We start from the raw sequence: 27,839 nt of genomic DNA, 5'->3' as shown, positions 1-27,839 counted from the left end.
ATGACAGCGGTGGGAGGGGAGTGGGGAAGGGAGGGAAGCTCAGTTAGTGGTTATTTCTCCAGGATGCTGTAGCTGTATTCATATAAACCATTCTTCAAAAATAGTTATCCTGCTTTTAGCATAAACTCATTGCACTGCAACTGAAAGCCTCACAGAAGGAAACTTTTCCATACTCTGTGCCAGTAGCACAAGTCAGATTCCCGACCCTCAAGGGAGATTTTTTTTTGGCTCAGCAGGAAGCAGGTCCAGGACTGGAGCTCCAGAGTTCTACAATAATACAAATCAAAAACAATGGCAACACATGGATTTCTGTTAATTAGGAGCCAGATTATAACGCACTTACAAGTGAACAGTCCCTTATACCACAAGCAGTTGCATTGAAGTCAGTGGGGCTATTAGAGGAGTAAGGCATTACACTCTGAGTACAGGAGGGTGGGAAACTTTTGAGATTTTGGAATTTTTTTGCTCTGAAATGAGACAAAATTGAGACCTTCAAAGTTTTTCAAGAAATCCTCCCCTAGAATAACCAGTAGCCTGGTGATGATGGCACTCACCCTGGGATGTGGGAAACCCAGCTTCAAGTCCCTACTCTTTATACCACCTTACGGCTGCAGTTCATGCTTTAAGAGCAGCAGGGTAGGAAATCGTTCTTGTACTGTGTTGGCTATTCTGTGGTTGGGGTGCAGGGGGTGGGAGGTGTCTCCCTGCTGTTAACTAGAAATTCCATTCTGGACTAGAGAAACCTTCCTAATGCAGGTTTCATCAAAACAGATTCTTTCCTGCAAAGTGTTTATTTTCCAATGAAAAAACACATTTACTCAAAAAATTCCTGACCAGCTTAAGTGTGAGTGTCTCAATTCAGTTCTAATTTGTAAAAGTTATTAACTGGCCAATGACTACATTTCTCTAGCTATGTACATGCAGCATTTCTTTATGACTGACCTGTGTGACTACACACTGAATCTCTACATGTCCTGATTTCCAACACAATAAAACAACTTTATTTGGGATATTTCCCATGGAAGGGGGATCACACAGCTACACAACTAATAACGGCAGGTCAAGAGAGAGAAGAAGAGGGATGGGCAAGCGAGACAAAGGTATTCCAGTGAGATCAGAAAATTTGATGAGATAGCTAAAGCTGTTCCAGATGGTAGGAGCTGCAGAGGAGAAAGCTCTCAAACCAACAGTGGCAAAATGATATGGAGAGAGAGAGAGAGAGGGGAGTTTAAAGGAGCAGAGGGGGGCAGTGATGTAGACAAGGGAAAGCGTTAAAAAAGAAACCCATCCACGATTTTGCCTAGTTACTTTTAGCTGTTAATGAAAATAGATGCCACTCACTCATCTCTCTTTGGGGAGCACAACCAATCACTTCCCCTGCTGGACTTTCCTTTAGTAACCTTTGTACTTTTCTGGCCTAGTTTGTCATTTTTAAAGTAAACAGCTGTTAAAAATAATCCCATGTTTTACAAGTGCAATGCTGAAAACTTCCCTAGCAAGCTTTTCCAGTAGGGACCTCATCCAGCAAAGCTTTAATCAGAACTAATCCTGTCTCAGGCAAGCAGCTCCACTGAAAGAGATCAAACAGTGAATTTGACAGGTGATTTTATTGTATAGCTCACTCAAAGCCTAGGTTTCACAGCAGAGTGGGACTATAGCCTGATCTCATTTGGAGAATGCTGAAAGGTGTCTTGTGGGGACAATCTCTTGTCCTTGTGTATGGGAAAGTTTTAATTACCACTTCACTCAAACAAAAGAATTTAAAAAAAAAAAAAAGACTTTTGCTAGCTTGCTGGGGCCTCATGGTCTTCCCATGCACAGAGCCATTTTTTGCTAAACCCCATCTTTCTAGCTGCATGATATATGCTAAAGAAACCCTGGTTCCCTGTGGTCAGCCGTTTGAGGTCACATCTTTACATTCACTTTCTCCCAAGCTAATGGGGCATTTGGGTTGTGATGTTTCATTTGTGTTTTTAGGCATAGTTTGATGCTGCATACTGCAGTTGGGCACTGGCTAGAACAGAGATGCTTTAAAAAATATTTAGTCAGCTTAATTTTTTTCATTGCTCCTACCCCCAGTTGTTGGAAAAACTAACTCTGCTGTTCTCACTAATTCCACCTCCAAACCAGCCCCCCGCTACTCCATACTGTTGTTAGTGCCACATGCTGCCTTTAATAAATGCTTTTTCCCCATGGCATCCCAGTGAGAGTAAATAAGACTGCATAAAAAAAGAGATTTCAAGGAACTAGAGGTGAACAGCACTTTGGCAATTGCCACAACCCCACTTAATGGGGCAAAAATAGCCCACTTTTACTCCACACTCATAGGTCACAACAAAAAACTCCTGGCATGTGTGAGGGTTTGCCATCTGTTTAGAAAAGAAAAGAGGAATACTTAAATGGGGGTAGAGGAAATGAAAGAAACACAAAGAATTCACCAGCTGGAAGGAAGATATTGCAAGTAGCCATTAGTTATAAAATGGCTACCTTAAAGTCTGTGTTGGCTGGCTCTGCCCAATTTAAAGGACCAGAAGCAGAAAGGCATGCTGGGGTGGGGAGGAGAGTTCCTATAAGAGGGCAGCACTGATGTGGGGGTGGAGTCAAAAGGAGCTAGGTAATTAGAGAGGAAGGTCTGTTAACTGGGTCTCTGCTCAGAGTGGTCCCTTATCATTATATTACATTGTCTATGTACTTCCTATTAGAGGCATGTCTGTCTATGTAGCACTCTCTTAGTGCAGTTCCAAGGTGTTTTATCTAATACCCTTTAGAGAAAGAGTATGGGAAGGGAATTGATGGAAGCTTCATTGATTGGGATACTGGACAATGTGTGCGTGTGGCTGGGGAGGATGACGTGGCAATAATTGCCAGATGGTATGCAAATTAAAGTAGTAATTCAGGAGGTCACAAGCAGACTAGATTTCCAGGACCTGATTCATTCTTACTTTTTTGTAAATTAGGAGTAAGTTCACTGGAGTCAATGCAACTGCACTAGTTTAAAAGTGAGTGAGAGGCAAAACCCTAGATATCTGTTTGACTGACCACAAACTCCTTAACAGGGGTAGTGACCTGCTCTCTCTCATGAGGCTATAGCCAAAACATTGAGACCTATTTTGGAGACGGAGGAGGTATTGTGTGTGACATATCAGTGTTTCTTTTGAGTACAAAAGGTTTAGCCACACCCTACACACTGGTCATTTTGCCTTAAGAGACTCAAAGCAGTGTGTAGTGCTACCACTAAGTTACCATCCTGGATTCCTATTTTTTTTCCCTTATATTAATTTGCCCAGCCAATATGAATCAGTTCTGAGCAGGGCCATTAAAAATATTAATAGGATGGCTGGATTCATCTTCTGAGTTTTTCATATGCTAAAAAATCTCTTTATATTTCATCTCATCCATTACTAGGCAGAGGGGTTAGAATAACTCATTATTCTATAGTTATATTCTGTCTGATGTCCTAGTTTTATTCTGGTCAAACTCTTTAGGAAAGTTCTGAATGTCTCACATTACTGCTCTGGATAAATCAAGCAAACCTGTAGCAACCTGTGCAGTGTGATGAGGTACATAGGAAATCCAGTGGTTGGAGTTGAATCCTACTAGCTACGTCTTTGGTTTTACCTGGACACATGTCAGCACAAGTTAATGATTTTTTGAACTTAAGGATTTCTGGGCAGGATGTACAGACTCAGGATTTTCCCCTTTCCCTGCACTAAAAACTGATACAAAGTATCCTACATTTTCAATGAATTGCCTGAAGCAGATAATGTCAATTACAAAACTGAGAGGTGGGATGGAGAAAAGCATCTGTGTGAAATGCATTCTTCATGGGCACTCTGCAGGGCTTGATAGAATCATGTTGTTCTGAGTCCCAGCAAAGATATGACCGCAATCCTAAAGAATTTATGGCCAGTGTAAAGAAATGGAGTTACCACTATCTGAAGAGTCTTATGACACCAGCAAAATGGGGAGAGACAGTGACCTGCATTACAAAACCCCTAAGGGATCTTCAAAGGCACTTGAATTTCTCCCAGAATATAAGCAACATGTTTGTAACAAGTTTAAGCTGTTTCATTTTCCACTTTTTTGTATTTTTTATTTTTTTGCCACCTTCCTGAGGCCGAAGTGCTGATTCCTAAGGGTGTTCAAATGTTCTAGTGGCACTGGCTGAAGTGTTGATGTGAGTCAAAATATTTGTTTTATTCTGCACTGCAGGACAATTCTGTGACTGAGATTAATTGAAGTTTTGTGTTCCTGCCAGTCACTCCCAATTCAATTTGCTGTAATAGCGGCATGATCCCCGTGAGACATCAGGATTTCAGCCACGTGCACTGGGCAAAGTCACACTATCCGCCACTTTTGAAGTGCACTTAATCAAATGATAGTCTAGGAGAGCTGAGAGAGTTTGGGAATTCCCATCTGGTGAGCAAAGGGACCCCAAAGCTCAGAGGGGTTAGTTCCTGAATCCCTGCAGTGATCCTCTTGTCTGTAACTGGACTATTGTTCCCTTAGGGAGGCCTCATGGTCTGGTATGGTACCCTGGCCTCCTAGGCTGAATGGACAGAATTGAAGCTCATGCATACCAGCAAAGCCCCACGATCCTCCCTGTTGAAATTTAAAAGGGCCCTCCTTTATCCTTTTTTAAAATCCCTCCTTTAAAGCTACATCCAATGTGATCCCTACAACTCACTCCCGCCTGGTTTCGGTTGAAAAAGTGCCTTCTCTTTTTCTGCTGTGCTCCTTTTGTTACCTGCAACCCCATTTGTCCGGCTTGTCCACTCGTCTGACACCTTGTCTGTGTGCTGTCTGGGGGAGGGGCCATCATCTTTGTTGCCAAGGAGAATGGGGCCTTGATCCCCAGTCAGCCTGCAACACAAATACATCATCATTCCTGTTGGTAGGCCTGCAGGCCACTACTCCTAGGAGAAATGTGAAAGCCTCTTGGAACAGCTGTGAATTCTGGAGTGAGTTAATATTCCTTGGAGGAAATACTCATAGAGGAATGACGATGTAAGCTGATAAAACTGCTCCCAGACCATGCTACCTCCGCTGCCTAGAATAAGCCTGAAGTCTGGCACTCCATGGGCAAAGCCAGACTTGTGATTGACTGTCAGGCATTTCCTTCCTATGCCCTCTGAGAAGCTAGAAGAATATAGATTTCTGGGGAGAGAGGGAAATGTACACAGATGTACTAAGAACAACCAGCGCTGTTCTTAAACATTTCCATTATGCTACGTTGCCTTGAATGGAGGTGCACCCATTTGAATGGTCTCGTGGGTAGCTTTTCTATGCAGAGTCTGCTTGAAGCAAACTATCTGATGGCTAATTACGTATGGGGAAATTATTAGCAGAGATACCAACTTAATGCATCAGTTTTCCTGCAAGGGTTTATGGAAGCAGAGTGGTTGGGTGCAGATGTCTATTACAAGTTCATGATGTGAAACATGACTTTAAAATCGCCACAGGTCATGGGATTAAAATTCATTTAACTCAGAGAGGAAAGAGATCGGAGGATTTAAATTTTCAACCACCTTCAGTGTGACCTCTGATTTTGTGCATCCAGTTTTGAATGTCCAGTGTGTCTGTCCCCAGGTTGCTCAGTAAAATTTGTGTGCAACAATCAGGGAGCTGCATGACGTGCCTTTTACTGAAGCTGTAGCCTGTGAATTGTGCAAAACTGGGTGTGCAAAACATGATGGAGGAGCAACCGTGAGGGAAAACACATTCCAAATGAGAGCTCTTTGGTCTCATTGAATTACTATTTTGTAATTGTATTAGTTAAGCATGGTGCAAAGCTGAAATCTGTAGCTGTAGATGATTGGGAAATCCTTGTCTAAGTTTCAATATATTCCACTTGCAGGTGAAATTCATCCCTTTTGAGATTGACAGCATGAGTCTTGTGCACTACTTAAGTCCCACTCAAACCCTATTGCCGTGTTTCTCAAACTGGGGTCGCCGCTCATGTAGAGAAAGCCCCTGGCGGGCCGGGCCAGTGTGTTCACCTGCCCTATCTGCAAGTCTGGTTGATCGCGGCTCCCAGTGGCCGTGGTTCACTGCTCCAGGCCAATGGGAGCTGCTGGAAGTGGCATGGCCCGAGGGACATACTGGCCTCCGCTCCCAGCTGCTCCCATTGGCCTGCAGCAGCGAACCATGGCCAGTGGGAGCTGCGATCAGCTGGACCTGCGGATGGAGCAGGTAAACAAACCGGCCCAGCCCGCCAGGGGCTTTCCCTACACAAGCGGCGACCCCAGTTTGAGAAACACTGCCTTATTGAGTCTGCGGGATTTGGGTCTGTGGACTTAGTGTTTCCAAGCCCACGCTTGAGTGTCCACACTGCATTGTAAACCTGGGTTTACAATTGCTGGACCTGGGTCTCCCAGCTGTGCTAATGTGTCCACGCTGCACTGCGCAGACCTTCTGACTCAAGTCTGTGGCTTGACCTGCGTCCACACTGCAAAATGCCAGGACTTGGAGCCAAGTCACAGCAGCATTCTGGCGCTGAACCACACCCCTTGCAGCATCCTAGAACCTGGGTCCTGAGTTCTTGCTGCCCCAACTCAGACTGATTTATGTGCGATGGAAGTGGAGCTTGGGCTCAGACCTGAGGCACAGCCTGAGCTTAGTATGCAGTGTAAACATACCTGAAACTAAGTATAGGACATGCATTGTGGCTCTGCCCATCAGTGAATTTCACCCTTTTGGTAGAATTAACTAGGGAATTGCAGACGCGCACGATCCTGGATAATTTTTCAGCTCACAGATCTGAGAGCACACTGAATGACTTGCATCTGAGTTCTGAGTGTGAGTTGCTGGTGGAAAAAACATGAAAGGATCTGTCTGCATTCAGCCTCTGTATCTTTCTTTGAATACAATTTTCTCTGAGGTACAAACTGCAAAAAAATAAAGTCCATCCTTTTATTGAACTGAAAGTATTTAAGGGCTTAGGTTTTAACACTGTCAATGGGACCTTATGAGGCTTATCCATGGGGTGCCTTTTTTCCCACCACCTTACATAGTTTGAGAAACCCAAGGGAAAGGAGAGCGAGACCTTCTGAGACAAAATGTGCTCCTCATCCCATTACTCAATCCCTCATTGAGTAATGGTCTCAAGTTGCAGTGGGGGAGGTTTAGGCTGGATATTAGGAAAAACTTTTTCACTAGGAGGGTGGTGAAGCACTGGAATCGGTTACCTAGGGAGGTGGTGGAATCTATTTCCTTAGAGGTTTTTAAGGTCAGCCTGACTTATAACATCCCCATCTCGCCACTGATGAAGTGGGGCTACCAACAGCGTGGTTGGTCCTGTGGACAAATGGGGACTTGTGTTAGACCACAACATTCATTTCAATTGTGACATAAGCCCCAGGTCTTCAGGGGTAAAAAAGTAACCACTGTGGCAACTCAGCCACCTCATTAACTGGCTTCGCTGTCAAATTACTGAGCCATCCAGCCTTCGCTGATCCTCCTGTGCATTCAAAACATAGAAACCATCAGGTCAAACTAAGGCCATTGGCTCTGTTTTGCACCAATGAAAATCAACATGACTCCTCAATAATGTTTCCTTTGAAGATTGACCATAGCACTGACCAGTCTCTGTGCCTGACACTTCTGTAAATTGATCCAGCTTCAGAAGATGCTGTTGCTGAACTTGACATTCCAAAATGGTGGGTTTTGAGCCTTATCATATGTTGATGTTTGTGCCAGATGCAATAAAATCCATGCTCCCTCCCTACGTCTATTGTGGCTATTCAAATAAATGCTGTATTTAAGTTCTGATAACCCACTAGGACTTGAAACTGCTGATAGTGCCAGCATGCACTAAAAGGTATATTTTTTAAACTACCTTCAACTTGAAACTTTGCAGGCATCCTGGTGACACCCTGAACCATCCAAGACACAGTCTTGTCAGATTTTCTCAAGTCTTGGCGGTTGTTAAAGTGAAGTGCATGTAGAAAGAGAACCTTGATACAAAGAGGAAACAGTCCTGTATAACACAGGCCTTCAATAACATTGACTCTATCTAGATGGACATTTACTTCTGTACATAGGTCAGACTTGTCAGAGGTAACTAATGTTCATGGGTAACCAACGTCTCAATTGGGGCATCCAGAATGGCATTTAGGAATTTAGTCCATAATGCCTTCTTTAGCTGGCTCAATGCCAGTCCAAGCCTCCATATGTGGGATCTAGGTATCCTGTTCAAGTGTCTGCATTTAACAACTGGCCACTATGTATGACTGCCTCCCCTTCCCTCATATACTACTCAAAGCATTACTGCACAAGTGCCAAGCATTTCACGCTTTGCTGACAGACACAGAGACAGAGTCCAGCTTATAGGCCTTGTGCAGCAGCCGAAGTCTGTGAGCAAGCAGATGTCCAGGAAGAAAAGCAAACCAAGCCAAAGGCTAATGGGGATGGATCGAAACACACTTTGAGCCAAATCATGAGGTCCTTGCTTAGGTTTTATGCAGTCCTTGCTCAAGCCAAAATCTTACTCCTGCAGTTTTGCATGAGTAAAGACGTCAGCGCTTGGCCCATACACTTTGATAAGGGTGCCGCTGCTGCTGCTGGGACTTTGATCAGGGTAAACTGTCTCCAGAGGCTCAGAAGGGACGGGCTGATGCACAACCTTTGTGATCCGGCCATCTGTGACTACAGCTGCTCTGCCTGACGCACAGACAGTCTCTTGCCCAGAAAGCCAAATTTGAAACTTTATTTATTAAATGGCTCTTACAGGGACACACAGTGCTGGACTGTTCCATCCTGATGGCGTGACCCTACTACGTAGGACATACTGAAACCCCTCAAGACTAATGGGCCTAATTGGCCAGGGATAAGTCTGTAAATAATGCTTTGGTTAGTACTGCTTTAGGGACCAAGCTTGCATTCTTACATTGTAGCATATATGTCAACAAATGCCACCATGCTATGTATAAATTTTAATAACAATTTCCCCCTTAAAATAGATATAGAAGATGAGGATGGCTTGACGAATAATGTAAACTTGGAAGGTGTCCCCAGCACCCTCTGAACAATTCATGCGCAGATACATAGTAAATTATTCAATGAGACTGTCTCCAGCTCTCTCCTCTTGTCTCCTTCCAGATGGACTAAAATCCATAGAATGGGATGCACTTTGTTCTTTCCACAGCTATTCTTAGATCATTCCTGCCAGCCAAGGAGGAAGGAAGAGACCAACGGTGCCCAGTAAGCAGACTATGATGAACATCCAAAGGAAGATTCTGTCAATCACCATTGCAACGTACTTCCAGTCTTCCTTCACCTGGGAAAACAGAGAGGCAAGAGATGTTACTACGGCTCTTATGGTGAAAGGACAATGTCTCTTTTTTACCTAGACAGAGAGTGCCTGTTTTCCATTCAAGCACCTCGTACAATGGCAGGAATTCATTCTATTAAATATGACCAAGGGATGGATTTTCAGACAGTTCTGATATGCCTAGTTTGCACATGCAGTTACAATTGTGCACACACTGCATATGCAAATAGTTCATTAGGCTTATTTGCACATGCAATAACCCATTTTCCATGGGCCAAAACTGTAGGCTCAAATTAGGCAGAGATTTAAACTGGGGGGAAATGTTTATATCCCCCCCCTGCTTAAACATCTTCACGAAGGCGTTAACACATCCTAATCCATCCCAGGAAGCCTTTGCTGAGTCATAAGTGAAAAAAGCCAGCAGGTAAGAGAAATGATCATGCCTGTTCCCTTTTGGCCCACTCTCATGTGGCTGTGGAAGGATTTACCCATCTTCTCCTCTGCCATACAGAAACCTATTTGGCCTCCCCAGAGAGAAGGAGTTAATGTTCCTAGATGAACATTTCTTGGAATAAAGACCCACATGTACATCACAACCTTGTCTACTATACTGCAGCCATGATTTTCCCCCCAAAAAAGAGGTCTGAACAGACTGTAAAGTCTTGATTTATATGGATGTGCCCATTAACATTTCCTATAATATTCTGCTTGCTATTTGATATTCTCACCATATTGCAGGACTCAGGGCTGAAATATGGCAGTTTGGCTTGTTGTTTGCTGTCAATTGTAGTGCTGGTGACAGGCTCAACCCTACAACCCTAACCAATGAATAAGACATTAACACTGCACTGCTTCTCATCCATCAATCTCAATGCACTTTTCAAAAGTAGGTAAGTGTAGTTATGCCCCTTTTCATGGATACAGAAACTGAGGACTATTGAGGTTAAGTGATCTGCTGAAGGGAATGCAGCAAGTCATTGGCAGAGGTAGGAATAAAACCCAAGTGTCTGAAGTCTCAGCACTCACCCATCTCCACTGTCCTAAATCTTTGAAGAGTTAAAATGATACTGCAGCATTATTTAAAAAGGGGAACAGAGTTAAGGCGGAGCTGAGTGCTTTGGAAAATTCCTCCTTTGGATTACCAGTGCTTTATCGAGCTGGTCAGGGCCTCATGTCAGGAAAGAGGTGTACTGGATACCTTCATGATCTGGTGAAGGGGACGTGAGATCTTGCTTTGATTAACTTCAGTATTTACTACTTCATGGAACTAAACTATGGTGAAAAGAGCTGTGGTTTTAACCCCAGGTTAATCAGTAACAACTCTATGTACATGACACTGTTTTAAAATAAATGTTTTTACAAGTTGCTGTGAGCAATTATTAGTACAACTGAAACAAAAAGTGATTGGTAGGAGACCTTAAACGAGGTTGCTCAACGTTAAGGGATTCCTAAATTTGCTGGAAATGCTCTTAAGCAGGTTGACGGTAAAGGAAGCTATTCAAGTGCCAACGAATCCACCATTTCAGCTGAGCAAGGATCATGGTTTCACTGTCTTAGTGACATCATAAATATCATTCTAGTTACCATGTAACACAATGTTATGATCTGACATACAGCCAAACAAAACAGCTCCCATGAATGCAATGGAGTCACTATGTTAAAACATCTCTATCACCTTTTCTTTCTACATTAGTCATGGTTTCACCAGAGAGTTTTAGTTTGTCATAAGCTACGAAGTTTGCAGATAAATCATGACATGTCATAGACTGAATGAAAGTTTAAGTTTGGTGTGGAATACATTGTGATGTTTGTAGAGCTGGTAGAATTATTCATTTTAAATAAGTTACCTGCATTTAGCTCCTGTTTTGGCTCACAAATCCTTTGCAAACTAATCATGAATCTTCAGGTATGTTTATAATTAATAAATGTTCACTGAATGGCGCATGCAAAAAAATTTCAGCCTATGGCACACTCGTAAACTGTTCACATCTTTGTTTATTTGCTATTCCTATTACTTGCTTTTGTTGCTGTGGCAAATTGCCGGTACTATTTTGACAGGTCTTGTGCTTTCTCTTCTTTGGGGAGGGGTCAGGGCACCATTTCTTGCCCCTGCAGTGGAATGTTAACTGCCCCACTAGTGTCCTAGAGGAGGGGAGTGGAGAGGGAGGGACCTGGGCCCGCCCTCTGCTCCAGGTCCCAGCCCAGGGGCCCTGAGGATAGTGGTAACCACTTGAGCTGACACTTCCTCCCCCTGGGCTACTTCCCTCTCCTGCCCTTCAGCTTGCGGGGGGCTTCCTGCCCTCCCTCTGTACAAGCCGGGTGCCCCTTTACCTAGGGTCTTGGACTTCTTAGCTCACCTCAGCATTTCTCCAAATTGTTCTCTCCTCCAGCACCAATTCCTCTCTGCTCCAACTCCCACACTATCTGATTGAAGCAGGGGGTTTTATCATGTGACTGGCCTCAGGTGCTCTAATTGGCTTCTGGTGCTCTAATTAATCTATAGCAAATTTCTTCCCCTTACAGGGAATAAGGCTCCCTTCTAACCCTCTCCTGCTGCCCTCTGGCCATGCTGTATCACATTGCCCAAATCATCCAGTATTACTTCTGCAATCTGAATGGACAACCAGCTTTTTACATAGGAGAATGATAAGAAGCGAATAAGAAATAACACACGTTTCTTACATTGTTCTTTGTACTAAGATTCGTGAAACATCAGGGATTCATAAATGTTCTCACAAATGGACACTGGAATATTTCCAAACAGTGGTTAATTTCATCTCATTGTTAGCATCAGATAGAACTCATCACATTTATTCACATGTTCCTAAATCACTTTGTGTCCTCTTTGCCCAGTTCCAATATTTTGTGACATCAGATGGTACAACTCTGCAATGAGATCATGGCATGTAATTCTCCAACTTGAGTTATTTGAGAGGAGCTTTTTTGTTTCCTTGTGATGGATCATCTCCCTCAAACAACTTTGAGTGGCCCTCTAAAATTAGCCAAAATACAGGTCAAAATCTGAGTGCTAGAGGTGCACAGTTGAGTGCATGTTGCTGATGATCCAGCCACTAGAACAAAACACACAAAAATAACTTGGATTACTACTGCCTACACTTTCATAGATCTCAGATCCCTTAAAAGGAATAAAAAACTGTGCATGGAATCTAACATATATTTCGGTGACTATATATATTCATTCCCCAGGAGTCCGATTAAAGTGATATCAAGCAGTCTGCGAATAAATTCCATTGGGCAGTTAAAATCCTTGCTCGTACTCACTACTGAAATCAGTTCAAAGGGAAGAAAACAAAATATTTACATTTCATGAGGCGGACTGCTCTGAACCCAATCCAGACATTATACAGGCCAGTTTTAACCCCAACCCAGACTAATAAACCTGACTCAGTTGCTAGGAGAGGAAATTTGGGTGGGCTCCAATTTTCAGGTGGATGGGTAATGACAGATTGTGTTAGTTCAGCTTCTCCCATGACACCACACTGTCTTCCTTGCCCTGGTGCCCCCAGCCACAGGGCTTCACCGGCTGAGCTGTGCATGGGCATGAGCGGCTCAGAAAATGGCAGGGCAGAGCTGCCGGAGCGTAGCTTTCTGAAGGACAGGCGCATAGCTCCATCCTGGATTTCAGGTGCCTGAGTGATGCTCCAGGCCAACATAGCAGCACTAAACCCCTCTCAGATTTGGGTGGGCCTGGAGGCTAGGTGGATGGGTCATGGCCCACCCAGGCCCGTTGCTACGCTCCTAACCTGACTAGAGGCAGATTACAGAATGTAACCTCATGAAGCAATGATTACTGAGAGGAGATGGGGCCTCTAAAGCTATATAACTCTCCTACTGTGCACGTGCCCAGTCCATCCACCAGACAAGTACCTCGTACACTATGCTGACAAATGAACATGACTGGCTGGTATGCTTGACCCACTGCTGTGGGAGGTCTGTTTAAGACGACATGCTGGTGATATGTGAGAGAGAAGGATGCAGAAGTAAAAGGGCGAAGCACCACAACTGAATTTGGCACAGATTGTTGATCAGATGGTTTCAACTAATTATATCCTTCCTACTCGTCAATGGGTGAATGGGTGTCAACATAGCAGTAGCTACTCCCCCGCCTCGCTCACCCCGAGCCTCATCCCTGCCATTAAACAGGCCCATTTCAGGCTCAGTCCTGCCAGGTATTGAACGCACTGGCTCTGATTCAGCAAAACCTCTTAAGTATGGGAGCTGTCCCAGCCACTTCGATGGCAGTAGACATATGATTTAAGCTAAATATTCTTAAACGCTTTGTTGGACTGGGGCCAAACTGCTCAGCACCTTGCACAGTTGAGCTCTTAATGGTGGTATGAAGACTGTTTAATGCTCAGAATCACTTTCAAATACAAAATTGAGTGAATAAGTCTTGATCCTGCAACTACTGGAAGCCAGGGCAAAATTCCCACTGAGTTTGGGATCAGGATGATAATTTAGACTATGAATTTCATTTCCCGCCCCCCATCGTTCATCAGTTGTCCACAAGCAACTCATGAGATTCTCTGATTTATTCATTATTTGATGACAGCCAATGTTGGACTCTGAATTGGATTGTGATGCTCATAGTTTGATATTCGACATTTGTCCTATGTGGGAGAGCTAGAGAAGTTCTGGGGGATTGTTTCTGTTTCATAATTTGATTTTAGATTTTAAAATCACAATTTTAGGTTGGATATTAGGAAAAGCTTTTTCACTAGGAGGGTGGTGAAGCACTGGAATGTGTTACCTAGGGAGGTGGTGGAATCTCCTTCCTTAGAGGCTTTTAAGATCAGGCTTGACGAAGCCCTGGCTGGGATGATATAGTTGGGGCTTGGTCCTGCTTTGAGCAGGGGGTTGGACTAGATGACCTCCTGAGGTCCCTTACAACCCTGATATTCTATGATTCCATGATTCTATGTCTTATGTATGTAACCAACAAAGCACAGATTTTGACCTTCACCATCCAATGCACAATTGGAAATCACTTTAGCAAACATTCTAGCATCCAAGGTAAAAATGAGCTTGATGTAGTTGTGCTAGTAAAGCGTTAGGTGCGTGATTTGTTCCAGGAAAGGAAACATGAGGGGGTTGTAAGCAGCCTAACTGAAATTTGCTTCTAAATTTGATTGTATCTTCACTGAATACTCAGCTCTTCTGGAAAATGGATTTGCATCAAATATGGTCAATTGGCATTCAGCACCACAGAGAGCACAGAAGAGATAAATGAGAAAGGATGAGAGGAGACCAAAAAAGAATAAGAAGAAAGGGAAATTAGATGTTTTTAACTGTGCTATAGTCTTTCCCTCTGACTGAAATTCCCCTTCAGCCTGCCCTCTATACAGCAATTCCCATGCAGTGCAATCTATAGAGACGTCACCAGCAACTTGCACACAGATGTCAATACCTGGCACAGAACCACTGCTCTGGATTTTACCTAGATTTAACAGGCTCTCCCAAGGTTGAGGGAAAGGATTAGGGGATATAAAGTAGCTAGATCTCCCCATCAAAGACTCCCTCCAGGTAAGAGGGAGTTCACAGGTGAACCTATCTAGCCAGTTACTATGCCAGCTCCATTCAGCCCCTGGCATATGGGATTGGTGTGAGGAAGAGGGATGGAATGTTGATGTGCTCCAGGGATCTCTATCTGGCAGATGGGCCATTGACTGTGGCATAAGTTAGAGCAGTCCCAAGAGTGTCTGCTATACGCTGTTAGAAATAAAGCTGGAGGAAATTCTGCAACCCTCTCCCACAACAAATAATCATTCCAATTTTATTTTTAAATCACTTCATATCACACCTCCCTTGAATTTGCTTTCTACCATTAACCTTGAAATGAGTTTCCTGGCAATGTTGTCAAAATAGTGACTTTTAAGCAAATATTGCAGAATATATGCAAGAGGCAAATATCCAGTTCAGAAGTGTGAGTATCTGTGCAGGAACTCTGATTCTAAGAGTCAGGATCACCCAGTTAGGATTCAGGATCACAAACAATACCATGGGACATACAAGTAACTCAGAACAGCTCAAATTTAGTGTATTGAATCCTTACAATGAAGAGTTGTGAGAAACCTGTAGGGCAAGAACTAATGGAGACTTTAATGGGCAAGTGATTCTACATTATGAATACATTTTGAGAAAAAGAAGGGTTTCTGCAGACAATGTAGCCCTGATTCAGCTGGGTACCTGATTATAAGCCTCTGAGTGTTCCTATTGACTTCAGTGGGAATACTTGTGTGTAGAGTTAGTCAAGATGAGTTTAATTACCTTGGTGGATCATGGCCTTTATGAACAGAAGAAGCTGCAAAATGTGTTGAATACACTTTTGGTTACAAATTATTCACTCATTTCCAACTGAATATTCACCTCCCTAGCCTTTATGTTCTTTAAAGCAATCGTAAGCATTTATTTGGGTTGGGGGGGGGAAGGTTCTGAATATTTAAATGGACTGGACCATTAACTATTCCATGTTGCAAAAACCAACCTATCATTTCCAAAAAATAGGAACAGTATTAGAATCTTCAGCCAATGGAAAGATCTGGTGGTTTGAATATGAAGGCTCTTTGTCTAACCGTTTTTATTTCACTATAATGCAGAGGATGGTTTTCCTGTCACAATATAATGCTACCTTCCAAGACATGTCAAACGTTTGTTCCTGAAACAAGTATCCTAAATAGTAGGCAAAGAGCAAGTAATGCAGGCTACCAGCAGCGCATCATTTTGGGATACTAATTACTGGTAAAACCTTCATTTGTTGAGAGGAAATAGTGTATTTCTCAAGCAGAAATGGATATCCCTGTGATAACATGAGTGTCTGTGTTTCCAGACCATGCTGTTAATGCATAGGTGGTAATGAAAAGGCAACCTGGTTATTCTAGCTCAGGTTTGACATACAGCTTCTCTTGCTCATCACAGTCTGTAAGAAATCTGATGGCATTTCTATTATATACTGGAGGTATTCAATTTTCAGTCATTTCCCTAAGTGTGACTCTGTGCCTGGATTTGCATGCAGACACGTTTTGTAACAGACTGCTGCTTCCTGGTTTCCTGTTTTTCTTTTGATTGGAACATTTAATTAAATGAACTATTTACTTTTAATTTAGAAATATGTCTCTTGTGGCAATGATACTAAACAAATAACAGCTGGGAGTTTAAAGAGAAACATTCTCCATTGCAATGATGTGCAGGTCTCTAAAAATACTCAAGCATAGGTGCAGTGTCTCTGAAGTAGATAGGCTTGGGGCAGCTGGTGCAATGTTCTGGAAAGCTAATTTCATGATAAATTTCAATGCTTTTGATTTTTTCATCCCAAGTCAGGATGAAAGTAAACGTTGAAATATTGGATGGTCCTATAGAATCCTCATGTTTCCATCAGCTCTACTCCCAAGAATGAATCTTCAATTCACATTTGTAATATCTCTTTCTGCTATTTCCTTTCTGGATTCAGAACAAGAGCAAACCACAAAATCTATTGGGGAAGTGCAGAAAGTCAGTGGTGATAGCTCAGCTGCTCATCCCTAAAAAAAACCCAGGGGTACAGGTCTTCTCCACTAGTCCCTTCTCTTCTATTTTCTGAGGGAATTGCAAGAGTCGCTAAGGTGCTAAACTCTGGTGAAACACGCTTATTTATGTAGCAAGGAATAGAGAAAAAAAATAAAGCAACTTAACATAGTAGATTTGGCATCTATTCCCAGGGAAAGCTAAAGAATCAGTGGTCCTTAGGGTCATAGTTTTCCGATTTGTTTAAGTTCTCATGCTGGATATTTTTTAACCACTAACCCATTAGACTGGTGTGGTGGAATATTCATTTACAGAAGACAAAACTGTTCTTTTCTCTAGTACATTGACAGTCATGATGAGGGCAGCTCTCCCCTGAAGATATCGGACCATTTCACAAGGGGAAAGTGTCACATGGCATCAGAGGAGAAGGCACGCACTAGTGATTTTCATCACACACTGTCTATAATGCAAATGAAAAGGATGGATTACAAGGGATCCAATATAATCACTTATTCAATACTATATTTATACTGATAAGCTTATAAAGAGATTTACATGAAATGGAAGGTATCATTGTTTTGGTAAAAAGTGGGGAATTATGTCTCTTATTAAATCATGGGAAATATATGGGCCAAATTCTATTGATGTCAATGGAAATACTTCTGATTCACATTGGAATACATAAAAGGAGGATTTGACTCATGTATTTTTAACTCACTGTGGCACAGCTGTGGCCCAGAAGAGAAGAGGGATGGTCCAGTGATTAGGGCACTAGCCAAGGACTTGGGAGTCCTGGGTTGGTGTCCCTGCTTCACCAGGGACTTCCTAGGTGACCTTTGGCAAGTCACTTAGGGCTACACGATGCCTTAGTCTGCACTAGTTGGGGTGTGAATTCCAGTGTGAACCACAGTGTCACGCATTAACTGGCCCGTGTGGACCCTGCTGGTACACACTAAAAGTTCCAAGTGCATGTTAGTGTGGTCCTGTTTCAATACGCACTAGGGAACTTTTACTGTGTTCCAGCAGAGCCCACGTGGGCCACTTAGTGTGCAACACAGTGGTGCACATTAGAATTTACACCCCAGCTGAGTTAGACTATAGCACCATATAGGCAGCTCTGAGTCTTTCTGGCTCAGATCCTCAGGACTATTTAGGTTCCTCTCTCCCATTTAACTCAATGGGGTTTAGGCACCTAAATATCTCTGAGGACCTTAAAGACTGTGAGGCACTCAGATACTATGGTAATGTGGGCAAGGGGTATGAGGACATGTAAATACCAGAGGTAGCAATATTTATTATTATTAGGATTCTGGTTCTTTGTCATTTATGTAACTCTGTGCTCAGCCTGTACAGGAGACAAATATAAAGCCAATCATACCCCACGGAGCTTACAATCCAAAAGAGTTAATGGAGATCAATGTACAAAAGCACCACATGTTGCATTGAATTAAACCTTTAGACATTGACATCAAAAGCATAGCCTTAATGTATGTTTGCTACAGCTGATCAACTCCAGTAGCTTTTTCTACCAATGGATGAATTTTCTGGTTCTAGTTATAGCAAGTGATTTTTTCAGGTGATCTTACCCATCACATTCCCATTGCCATCAACCGGTGAAAGAACTACAATAGACGGGAGTTAATATAGTATTCATGCACACGAGAGGTTGCTACAAATAATGGCTTGACACAAACATAGGTTGTGCAGGCTCTGGGTAAGCCTTCCCACCTCAGACCTGTCCTGGCCTAACCATGCTATTCCAGGTCTGATCTTACATGCGGCAGTAGTTGGTTGTCTTCCCTGTGGAATTGTTCCAAATTCTGTTATGCGAATAAGGAAATTATGGGACAAATCACATTTCTCTTGTGGCTTTAGCTAGTATTTGAACCCACGTCTCCATCAGTGAAAGAGTAGGGTTTGATTCCCCACTCCCTTGCCCCTTCGCCATAGCCATGTACAGAGAGTAGATGTAAAATGCTACTAATGCTGGTCTTTACAATTGCTTTGCACTAAGTTTACATGGATGTAAATAATTACCCAGGTTCAGGACAGTGGAGAAGCAGAGAAGCTCCTAACCTCGCAGTATTACCTGGCTGTCATATCAATGAACTACCGTGGTGCTTCCCTTTTCCAGATTATCCAGAGTCAACACTTACTAGAAGACAGAGGGTGATAACTCCCTGTCTAACAGAGGCTTAGCTGCAAAGTATAATGTAGTCAAGTTCCCAATCAATGAGCAGCAGAGACTGCCTTTGAGTTCTCCTTTTTGCTTTTTTATCTGATGCTTTTCCCTTCCCAGATCCTAGGATCATGGGTTACTATGTTCTGCAACAGCTGGGACCTGTTCCTTTGAGGTGCTGAGCACCTTCAGCTTCCACTGAAGTCGATGGGATTTACATGGCCATAGTGGGTCAGAACAATGGTCCATCTAACCCAGTCGTCTGCCTTCTGACAGCGGCCAGTGCCAGATGTTTCAAAGGGCATAAACAGAACAGGTCAATTTCAAGTGATCCATCCCCTGTGGTCCAGTCTCAGTTTCTGGCAGTCCAGTGGTTAGGGACACCAGAGCATGGGGTGTGTCCCTGAACATCTTGGCTAATAGTCATTGATGGACCTATTCTCCATGAACTTATCTAATTCTCTTCTCAATCCAGTTATACTTTTGACCCTTACAACATCCTCTGGCAATGAATTCCATAAGTGACTGTGTTTTGTATGAAGAAGTACTATTTTATGCATGTTCTTAACCTACCACCTATTTATTTCATCAGGTGACCTCCTAGATCTTGTGTTATGTGAAGGCGTAAATAACACTTCCCTATTCACTTTCTCCATCTAGCCATGATTTTATAACTCTCCTATCAAACCTCCAATTACGGTGCTCATCCTCTCATGGGAGGTGTTTAACAACTTGCAGGACCATAGGTCAGGTGTGTAGAGCTCAGCTGAGTTCCATCCAGTATGATTTGCTTTCACCAGGTGTTCTGGTTCTTTGCTGTTATCTATTAGAAAATGGTGTCCAGATCTCTTATTTACGGGCAAGTGAAGCTATAATTCTGAGCTGCAGTACGCTAAGCTTAGAAACAATGGTTATTTAACAGCCCCAGTGCCAGAGGAATAGCACAGTGCATTCCTAAACAAAGCCAATCTGTTGAAAGCTACGTGGTAGCTGCCAAGGTGAAAGAGGAATGACAGATGTGGTTCTCAACAATAAGCTACAAATGTCTCCTGTACGGTCGATCATGAATAGGCAGCAGCAACAGGGGAAGCACTACTGACCTAACCTCAACCCTGCAAGATATGGCAGGGCCCTCAATGCTCATGGCTGATCACAAGGGTATAACTACAGCTGGTTGAGATGTTTCAAAATTTGAAAAGCTTTCCATAAAAATGTGGACATACAAAGGGGTGGAAGGGTTTGTTTGACCTGCTTTTCAGCCAGTTCTAGTTACATGAGTTGTTTTGTCTGACAATCACAATGGGTGGCAGGCAGCCAATTGTACTACTGAGAAATCCGCATCCTCGGCTCTCAAGTGGTCTGCAATGTAATGGACCCCCTCCACTGCCAGCTTCAAGGCAGGGACATCAGAAAAACGTGTTGCTCTTTGGTGCTTGAGAGTTTTGGTTCCTTGCTCCGAAGAGCTGGTTGCCACATTCTTTTTACACTTGCATTTACACTGGGGGCATTTTCTTTGGGGCTGCTTTTCATCAGATGATACCGCTGAGATGCTGGAGAGCCACTGGTCTGGCCGTTGGTCTGGGACGACTCCTCTTGCAGATAGCAGTACTGGATGCTCCTGGATCTGCAGCGGATGCTCCCATCCTCTACTTTATTTGGGCTGCACATCTGCTGGACACTTAATGATCTGCTCTTGGAGATGGACGTGGACTGGGTGTCACTCAGGGGATGGCAGGGGGGCTGCAGGGAGGAGCAGCTAGCCTGTGCTGGCTCTTGGTGTAGCACAGAGTAATGGAGAGAAGGTGACTTGCCGACAGTCTGGGGTTTGACTTGCTCCTCAAGATGGGCACAGAGGGAAGAGGTGGGTGACAGTTCTTTGCTCTGAGGGCTGTCTGAAGAGGATATAGTAAACTTAGGCTCCACTTCGGTCTCGGACCAAAGCTGCGGAGAGGAGGCTATTTTGTGCATGGACTCAATCAGCTTCTTGCAAGAGTTCTTCACCACCGAGGGCCGTTGCATGAAGAGGAGGCGTGGAACAACATTGAGAAAGATTCGCTTCACCCAATCGGGCATGGTGTGGGTGCGGGGGGATCGGTGGTGCACGTTGAGCACAAAGACAGTGATGATGATGGACAAGGTGACAAATATCATGGTGAAAAGCAGATACTCTCCAATCAAGGGGATGACCAAGGAGGTGGAAGGGATGATCTCCGTAATGAGCAGCAGGAACACGGTCAGTGACAGCAGCACTGAGATACAAAGGGTGATCTTCTCACCACACTCTGAAGGCAGGTAGAAGACTAAGACAGTCAGGAAGGAGATAAGGAGGCAGGGGATGATCAGATTAATTGTGTAGAACAAGGGCAGCCTCCTGATAATAAAGAAATAGGTGATATCAGGGTAGATCTCTGTACAGCACTCGTATTTCTTGATATTGTAATTGCCCACAGCATTGATGATGACCCATTCTCCACTCTCCCAGTAGTCCAATTGGTCCACATGGCTGTGCATGCTCACTAAGTCTATCTTGGCTTTGTCATAGGTCCAGGAGCCAAACTTCATGGTGCAGTTTTGCTGGTCAAAGGGGAAGAAGGTGACATCGATGCTACAGGAACTTTTGTAGATAGCAGGGGGCATCCACTTGATTCTTCCATCATAAAAAAGGTGGGCTTTGGTCAGGTGGGTGATTGCAAAGTCCCCATCTGCACTAAGGGGAAAATCAGATAAAAAGGAAATTAGAATCCATTGCTTTAAAATTAGTTCACAGGCCTTGCAAAATATGGCTCACGCTTTCAAAATTTCTGGGATGCTGTTAACTCCCTAACTCTTGCCAAATGTGCAAGGGGATATTTAGTGAATTCCAAGACACTTTTTCTTTTTTGCATTGGCACATATGAGAGCTATAATGGTGCATGAAAATTGGGTATGTGTAGTAAAGCAAGTGGGTTATGAAACCTATTTGCATATGCAAATATCTGATTTGCAGGTGCCAGCTTAGGCAGGCAAACGTCAGGTCTCACCTTGTACAAATCAAGCACTTAAAATCAGAACTGACTAGGGTTTATGCTTTACAGCTCATCCAAAAAAGAAGCCTTCCAGCCGCCAAGTGCCCGCTAGCACAACTGTGGCATTGGTTCAGACCAGACACAGAGAACTGTACCCACTTTTTAGTCAGTAACAACACCTCCTGCTGTACCTAGATTTTCCTTGATGCTCTTCCATCTACCTCCTGACCAGGCTTGAGCTTGTAGGTTGCTTGTAAATCCTACAGTGCTGGTAGCATTATGCCATCAGGTGGCATGGCTGCACACTATGCAGAATGGGATTAATTGTGACGGTTGCTATATGGAAACCTAGGGAGAATATCCTATTAGTAATAGAAACCAAACTCTTGATTCCCCAGTCACTGAGTTCTACACATAGGCTAGAGCTTCCTTATTCAGCTAACACTGACACCGGTAGGCTTCAACTTCAGACAGCTGCAATAAGGAACCATTGTTCAATATGCTATTGTTATGTGGCAATAGTTGGATTTTTGCAGGACTCCAATTTCCTTATACAGCAAGCTTAAAAGCAACCAGGGAGTGTCTCCAGGCAACAATAGGAAATCCATAATTATTATGGAATGAAGTTACCATATTAAGTTGCTCTAAAATATAAATGCTTGTCACGTCAAGGTAACTGGGGCGATGTCCCCATTTAGACTTTGCATAATTTGCAATATTGTTGTATTTCTGGTTTAGTGTGTTTTGGTCAGTCTTGAATTTTCTTTGGATCACAGTTGACCCTACAAAATAACTACTGGAAACAGGCCAGAGCTGAGCAATTCAGAACAGGTTCCAGATCCAAAATTCCACCATGTCTGTGGTTGTTTGGACCTGAGAAGTTGGTCTGGGACCATCTCTACTAACAACACAACAAAGTTTGTGATGAAGTAATCCAGTGGTTCCCAAACTTATTCCGTCGCTTGTGCAGGGAAAGCCCCTGGCGGTCCTGGCCGGTTTGTGTACCTGCTGCGTCTGCAGATTTGGCCGATTGCAGATCCCAGTGGCAATGGTTTTTTAAAAAGTTACCTTTTCACCAACATTTTCTTTCCTCCTGTGGCAGAAAGTAGTGTGCTGCAGACGGGCACTGCAGCATGGGCTGTCGCTGCTCATCTCAATGCTGTGGCTCCTGCTGAGTTTACTTCGAGAGCTCTGTTTCCCTGGCGGGGATGGGCTTACAAAGATGTGGGTCAAACCATTTCTTAAATTGTTCAAGCATTTCAGATTCACCATCTCTGTCTCACTAATAATTCCAGCTGCACCCCCGGCAGTCAGAAATGAGCCCCAAAGAGTCTTCCTTGAGTCACTTCTCTCTCTCTGTCCTAAAGATAAACAAAAGATCTAATCCCCGCACACTAGGCTATTGTGCCACTGCTGTCACATCTCATCTGAGCACTGAAGCAATTGAGCAGGACTGAGGGATCCCTATCCTGGATCAGCTCCAGCTGGGGACACATTGGCTGGAGAAAAACCAGTTTCGCTCTATACCAGATTTAATACTGTAGTTCCAGTTTTTAGCAGAAGATTTCTCCTCTCGGTTTTTTGTTTGTTTTATTAGCTCCATTGCTTGCCACTGGTTTGCATCACATGAAGTTTCTTCCTTGGTAGCCAGCCACAAGAAGACATACCAGTGTCCAAGCCTGATCACTGTCAGAGTGTCATTGTTTCCCTCATTGGTTTCACTGCCACCTTTTTTTACTACTATCTAATCCAGAATGGTAAATAGCAAGATCACATTTTCAAGCAGTTGTGCTTCTGAATTTCCACCTGCTATTTTTAGGGGGCATTAAAAAAAATGGCCAATCTTGTTTAAAAGTGATTTAAAATGCTATTTACAATGTTTTCCCCCAAATAGGATTTCATCGAAAATTAGGGCTGTCAATTAATTGCAATTAATGCAAGCAATTAACCCCAAAAATTTAATCACCATTTAAAAAATTAATCTTGTTTAATCACAGTTTTAATCGCACTGTGAAACAATAGAATACCAATTGAAATTTATTAAATATTTTGGATGTTTTTCTACATTTTCATATATATTCTATTCTATGTTGTAACTGAAATCAAACTGTATTTTTCAATTCACTTCATACAAGTACTGTAGTGCAATCTCTTTGTCGTGAAAGTGCAATTTACAAACCTAGACTTTTTTTGTTATATAACTGCACTCAAAAACAAAACAATGTAAAACTTCATAGCCTACATGTCCACTCAGTCCTACTTCTTGTTCAGCCAATTGCTAAGACAAACAAGGTTGTTTACATTTATGGGACATAATGCTGCCCGCTTCTTACTTACAATGTCACCAGAAAGTGAGAACAGGCATTTGCACGGCACTTTTGTAGCTGGCATAACAAGGTACTTATGTGCCAGATATGCTAAACATTCATATGCCCCTTCATGCTTTGGCCACCATTCTAGAGGACATGCTTCCATGCTGACAATGCTCCTTAAAAAAATGTGTTAATTAAATTTGTGACTGAACTCCTTGGGGAGGAATTGTATGTCCCCTGCTCTGTTTTACCTGCATTCTGCCATGTATTTCATGTTATAGCAGTTCTGGTGATGACCAGCACATGTTGTTCATTTTAAGAACACTTTTACTGCAGATTTGACAAAACTCAAAGAAGGTACCAATGGGAGATTTTTAAAGATAACTACAGCACTCGACCCAAGGTTTAAGAATCTGAATTGAGCTGTGGAGCATGCTTTTAGAAGTCTTAAAAGAGAAACACTCTAATGCGGAAACTACAGAACCCGAACCACCAAAAAAGAAAACCAACCTTCTGCCGGTGGCAGCTGACTCAGATAATGAAAATGAACATGTGTCTGTCCATACAGCTTTGGATTGTTATCAAGCAGAACCCGTCATCAACATGGAATGGTTGTTGAAGCATGAAGGGACAAATGAATATTTAGCTCAACGGTCACGTAAATAATCTGGGACGCCTGCTACAACAGTGCCATGAGAATACCAGTTCTCACTTTCAGGTGACATTGCAAACAAAAAGCGGGCAGCATTATCTCCTGTAAATGTAAACAAATTTGTTTGTCTGAACAACTGCTTGAACAAGAAGCAGGGTCTAAAATGTTACATTTTTATTGTTGAATGCAGTTTTTTTGTACATAATTCTACATTTGTAAGTTCAACTTTCATGATAAAGAGATTGCACTACAGTACTTGTATTAAGTGAATTAAAAATACTATTTCTTTTACTTTTTACAGTGCAAATACTTGTAATTAAAAAAATATAAAGTGAGCACTGTACACTTGGTATTCTGTGTTGTAATTGAAATCAATGTATTTGAAAATGTAGAAAACATCCCAAAATATTTAAATAAATGGTGTTCTAACAGTAAGATTAATTGTGTGGTTAATTTTTTTTCATTGCTTGACAACCCTATTGAAAATATAAATACCTGACCACTAAATTTTTTGGCCATAACCTTAAATGTTCAGTATTTGGCCCAAAACTAAGTTTTGTGGGTTTTGTTTAAAAATTTTCAAGTTTTTTTTGTTTGTTTGTTTTTGACAAAAAGATTTTTTTCCATGCTATTCTACCTTCAGTTCAATACCTCCCAAAAGATTAATGACATCAGGCAATGGTACTATTGCATTTTAGTCTATTCTGACTGAAAAATGCAATGTTGATATTCAATGACTTGAATTTTGCTCTTTGCCTGGGCATTTTCCTTCCAGTTTCCTGACTAGAACAAATCTTTCTGCCTGATTTTACCTTCCTGTAAAACCAGACTGAGCAATGCAACATTCACTGTGTGTGACACTTCAATACACACTACTGTTGTTGTTGTCCTTTAAACTTTGATAAGAAACTGGAATCTCATTCAGCATTTAATGAGATCTCTGAGGCATGAGTAAATCATTCATTAATAGAATAGTACGTTTATAACTGGACTCACATCACAGCTGAGTGATTATGCTAATAATGGTCCCTCCCATGTAAGCATCATTCAATTGGCTAGGTACATTATTGCAGTACCAGGTATTAGTTAATAACAGAGCCAGGTTACCAGGCTAGATGGCCTGACCTGGAAAGGCAAACCTTATGGTCCATTAGGATCCAACGCCTCGGGCAGCTCACAGTTGAGTTTGTGCAATGAAGAATGTTATGCCTCACGGCATTTTAGGGAGGATTGGGTGGAAATTTAGACACTGAAACATTGGAGAGAAGAACATGCAAATCCTTTCACCCTAATGAAGATTATGGGTCCCAGGGGAAGGAGGGAGGCGTCCTGAATATCTCTGCTGCTTGCACACCGGGGTGCCATTCAAGAGGAAGCCCAAGAGCAGCACCACGTTTAAGAGGCAGTAGCGATGGAGCAGTGCAGGTGGCTAGAGCCCTAATGCCAAGACGGCTACCTCTACTAGGAGGTTCTCCAGCCTACCTCTCTTGCCTCTGAGTCCACAGAGGAGGAGAGAGCAGCTTGGAATCCTCTGGACACCTCACTGCTACCAAAAAAGATATAGCAGGTCCCAAGACTCTAACATGCTTCTCCTAACTGACCCTAGGCTGACCAGATGTCCTGATTTTATAGGGAAAGTCCCGATTTTGGGGTCTTTTTCTTATATAGGCTCCTATTGGCTCCCACCCCCTGTCCCAATTTTTCACATTTGCTGTCTGGTCATCCTAACTGACCCAAGCCTCCAAACCTTCCAGGATTCACCCATCACTAGGTTTATATGAATTTACAAGCCAGAAGCTGGGGAGGAAGGACAGAGAGGGGAAGAGACAAGAGGACATTGCTTTATTTCTCTGTTCCTCTGATCTCTGCCTTAATTTCTTCATAACAGAGTAAAAGCACCAAATTCTCTCACTGGATATTGGGCTGAGCATTATGTTGGTGAATGCAGAGTGGAGGACACTGAACAGAAAAAAATTGGCCAGATACTCTGCCAGGGGAAATCAACTTCAATGGAGCAATGCTAATTTACCCCAGATGAAGTTCCGGCCCATAGTCATTATTAAAAATACATCTGAGAATAATAATATTTGCTCATCTACAATCCCCTCCTCAGAGTTACGTAAAGCCATAGGGTTTCAGTCAGACACCATCTCTTAGGAGCAGTTTACCAGTCTACATATTATAGACTATTTTCAGACCTTTTTGTTACTAGAGTTCGATTCCATCTTGAGAAGTGACTTCGGAGAAGTAGTTTGCAATGTTGTGGCCACCATGTCGGTCCCAGGATATTAAAGAGACAGGGTGGGCGAGATATCTTTTAGTGGATCAATTTCTGTTGACAAGGGAGACAAACTTTTGAACTTGGACAGGAATCTTCTTCAGGTCTTGAAGAAGAGCTCTATGGAAGTTCGATAATCCCCCACCTTGTCTCTGTAAGAGTAGCACTGTTTGGTTCTACAGATATCATCTCTCAATTATTTCTACACTGTTTCTGTTTTTTTTCGACATAGAGATAGAAAGATCATTTTTAACTGCCTACCTTGCAAACTCCGCCTTGGAGCCAAGAGTCAGGCAGGTTCTGTTCTGGCTCACTCATTATCACCAGCAACAAAAGGGCTGCAAGACCTAAGTCTGCTCGCAGTGGGATTTCATGTGTGCAGGGAGGAGTGGAGTTCGTTCCTGCAGTTGGAATTTAGTTAACAATTCAGCTGAGGAGTCGCTAACTGGAACTGTATCCAGCTCCTTTTCCCTACCGCTGTCTTGGCTGAGTGAGGCTAATTGGGGTCTGATGCTATTGCATTGGCTTCAGTGGATTTCAGCTTAGACTCATAGTCAAGTTAGCAGGTCTGATTCTGACTACACATTTGGGGATAAACATGTTCAGTAAGAAGGTGCCCTT

General features: G+C 42.8%; 1 protein-coding gene across 1 annotated transcript in view; it reads right to left on the bottom strand.

The window, feature by feature from the left end:
* Positions 1-7,240: 7,240 nt before the first annotated feature.
* The window catches only part of CHRNA4 (cholinergic receptor nicotinic alpha 4 subunit), a 35,158-nt gene continuing 14,559 nt past the window's right edge, over positions 7,241-27,839 (bottom strand). Inside the window, 3 exon segments of the mRNA XM_030533646.1 lie at positions 7,241-9,277; positions 20,299-20,477; positions 20,480-21,678. Of these exon segments, the coding sequence (XP_030389506.1) occupies positions 9,152-9,277; positions 20,299-20,477; positions 20,480-21,678 (1,504 nt within the window). The 3' untranslated portion in view covers positions 7,241-9,151.

Source organism: Gopherus evgoodei, chromosome 14, assembly GCF_007399415.2.
Source record: "Gopherus evgoodei ecotype Sinaloan lineage chromosome 14, rGopEvg1_v1.p, whole genome shotgun sequence".
Classification (NCBI taxonomy): domain Eukaryota; kingdom Metazoa; phylum Chordata; order Testudines; family Testudinidae; genus Gopherus; species Gopherus evgoodei.
This window is presented reverse-complemented; position numbering and strand designations above follow the sequence as displayed.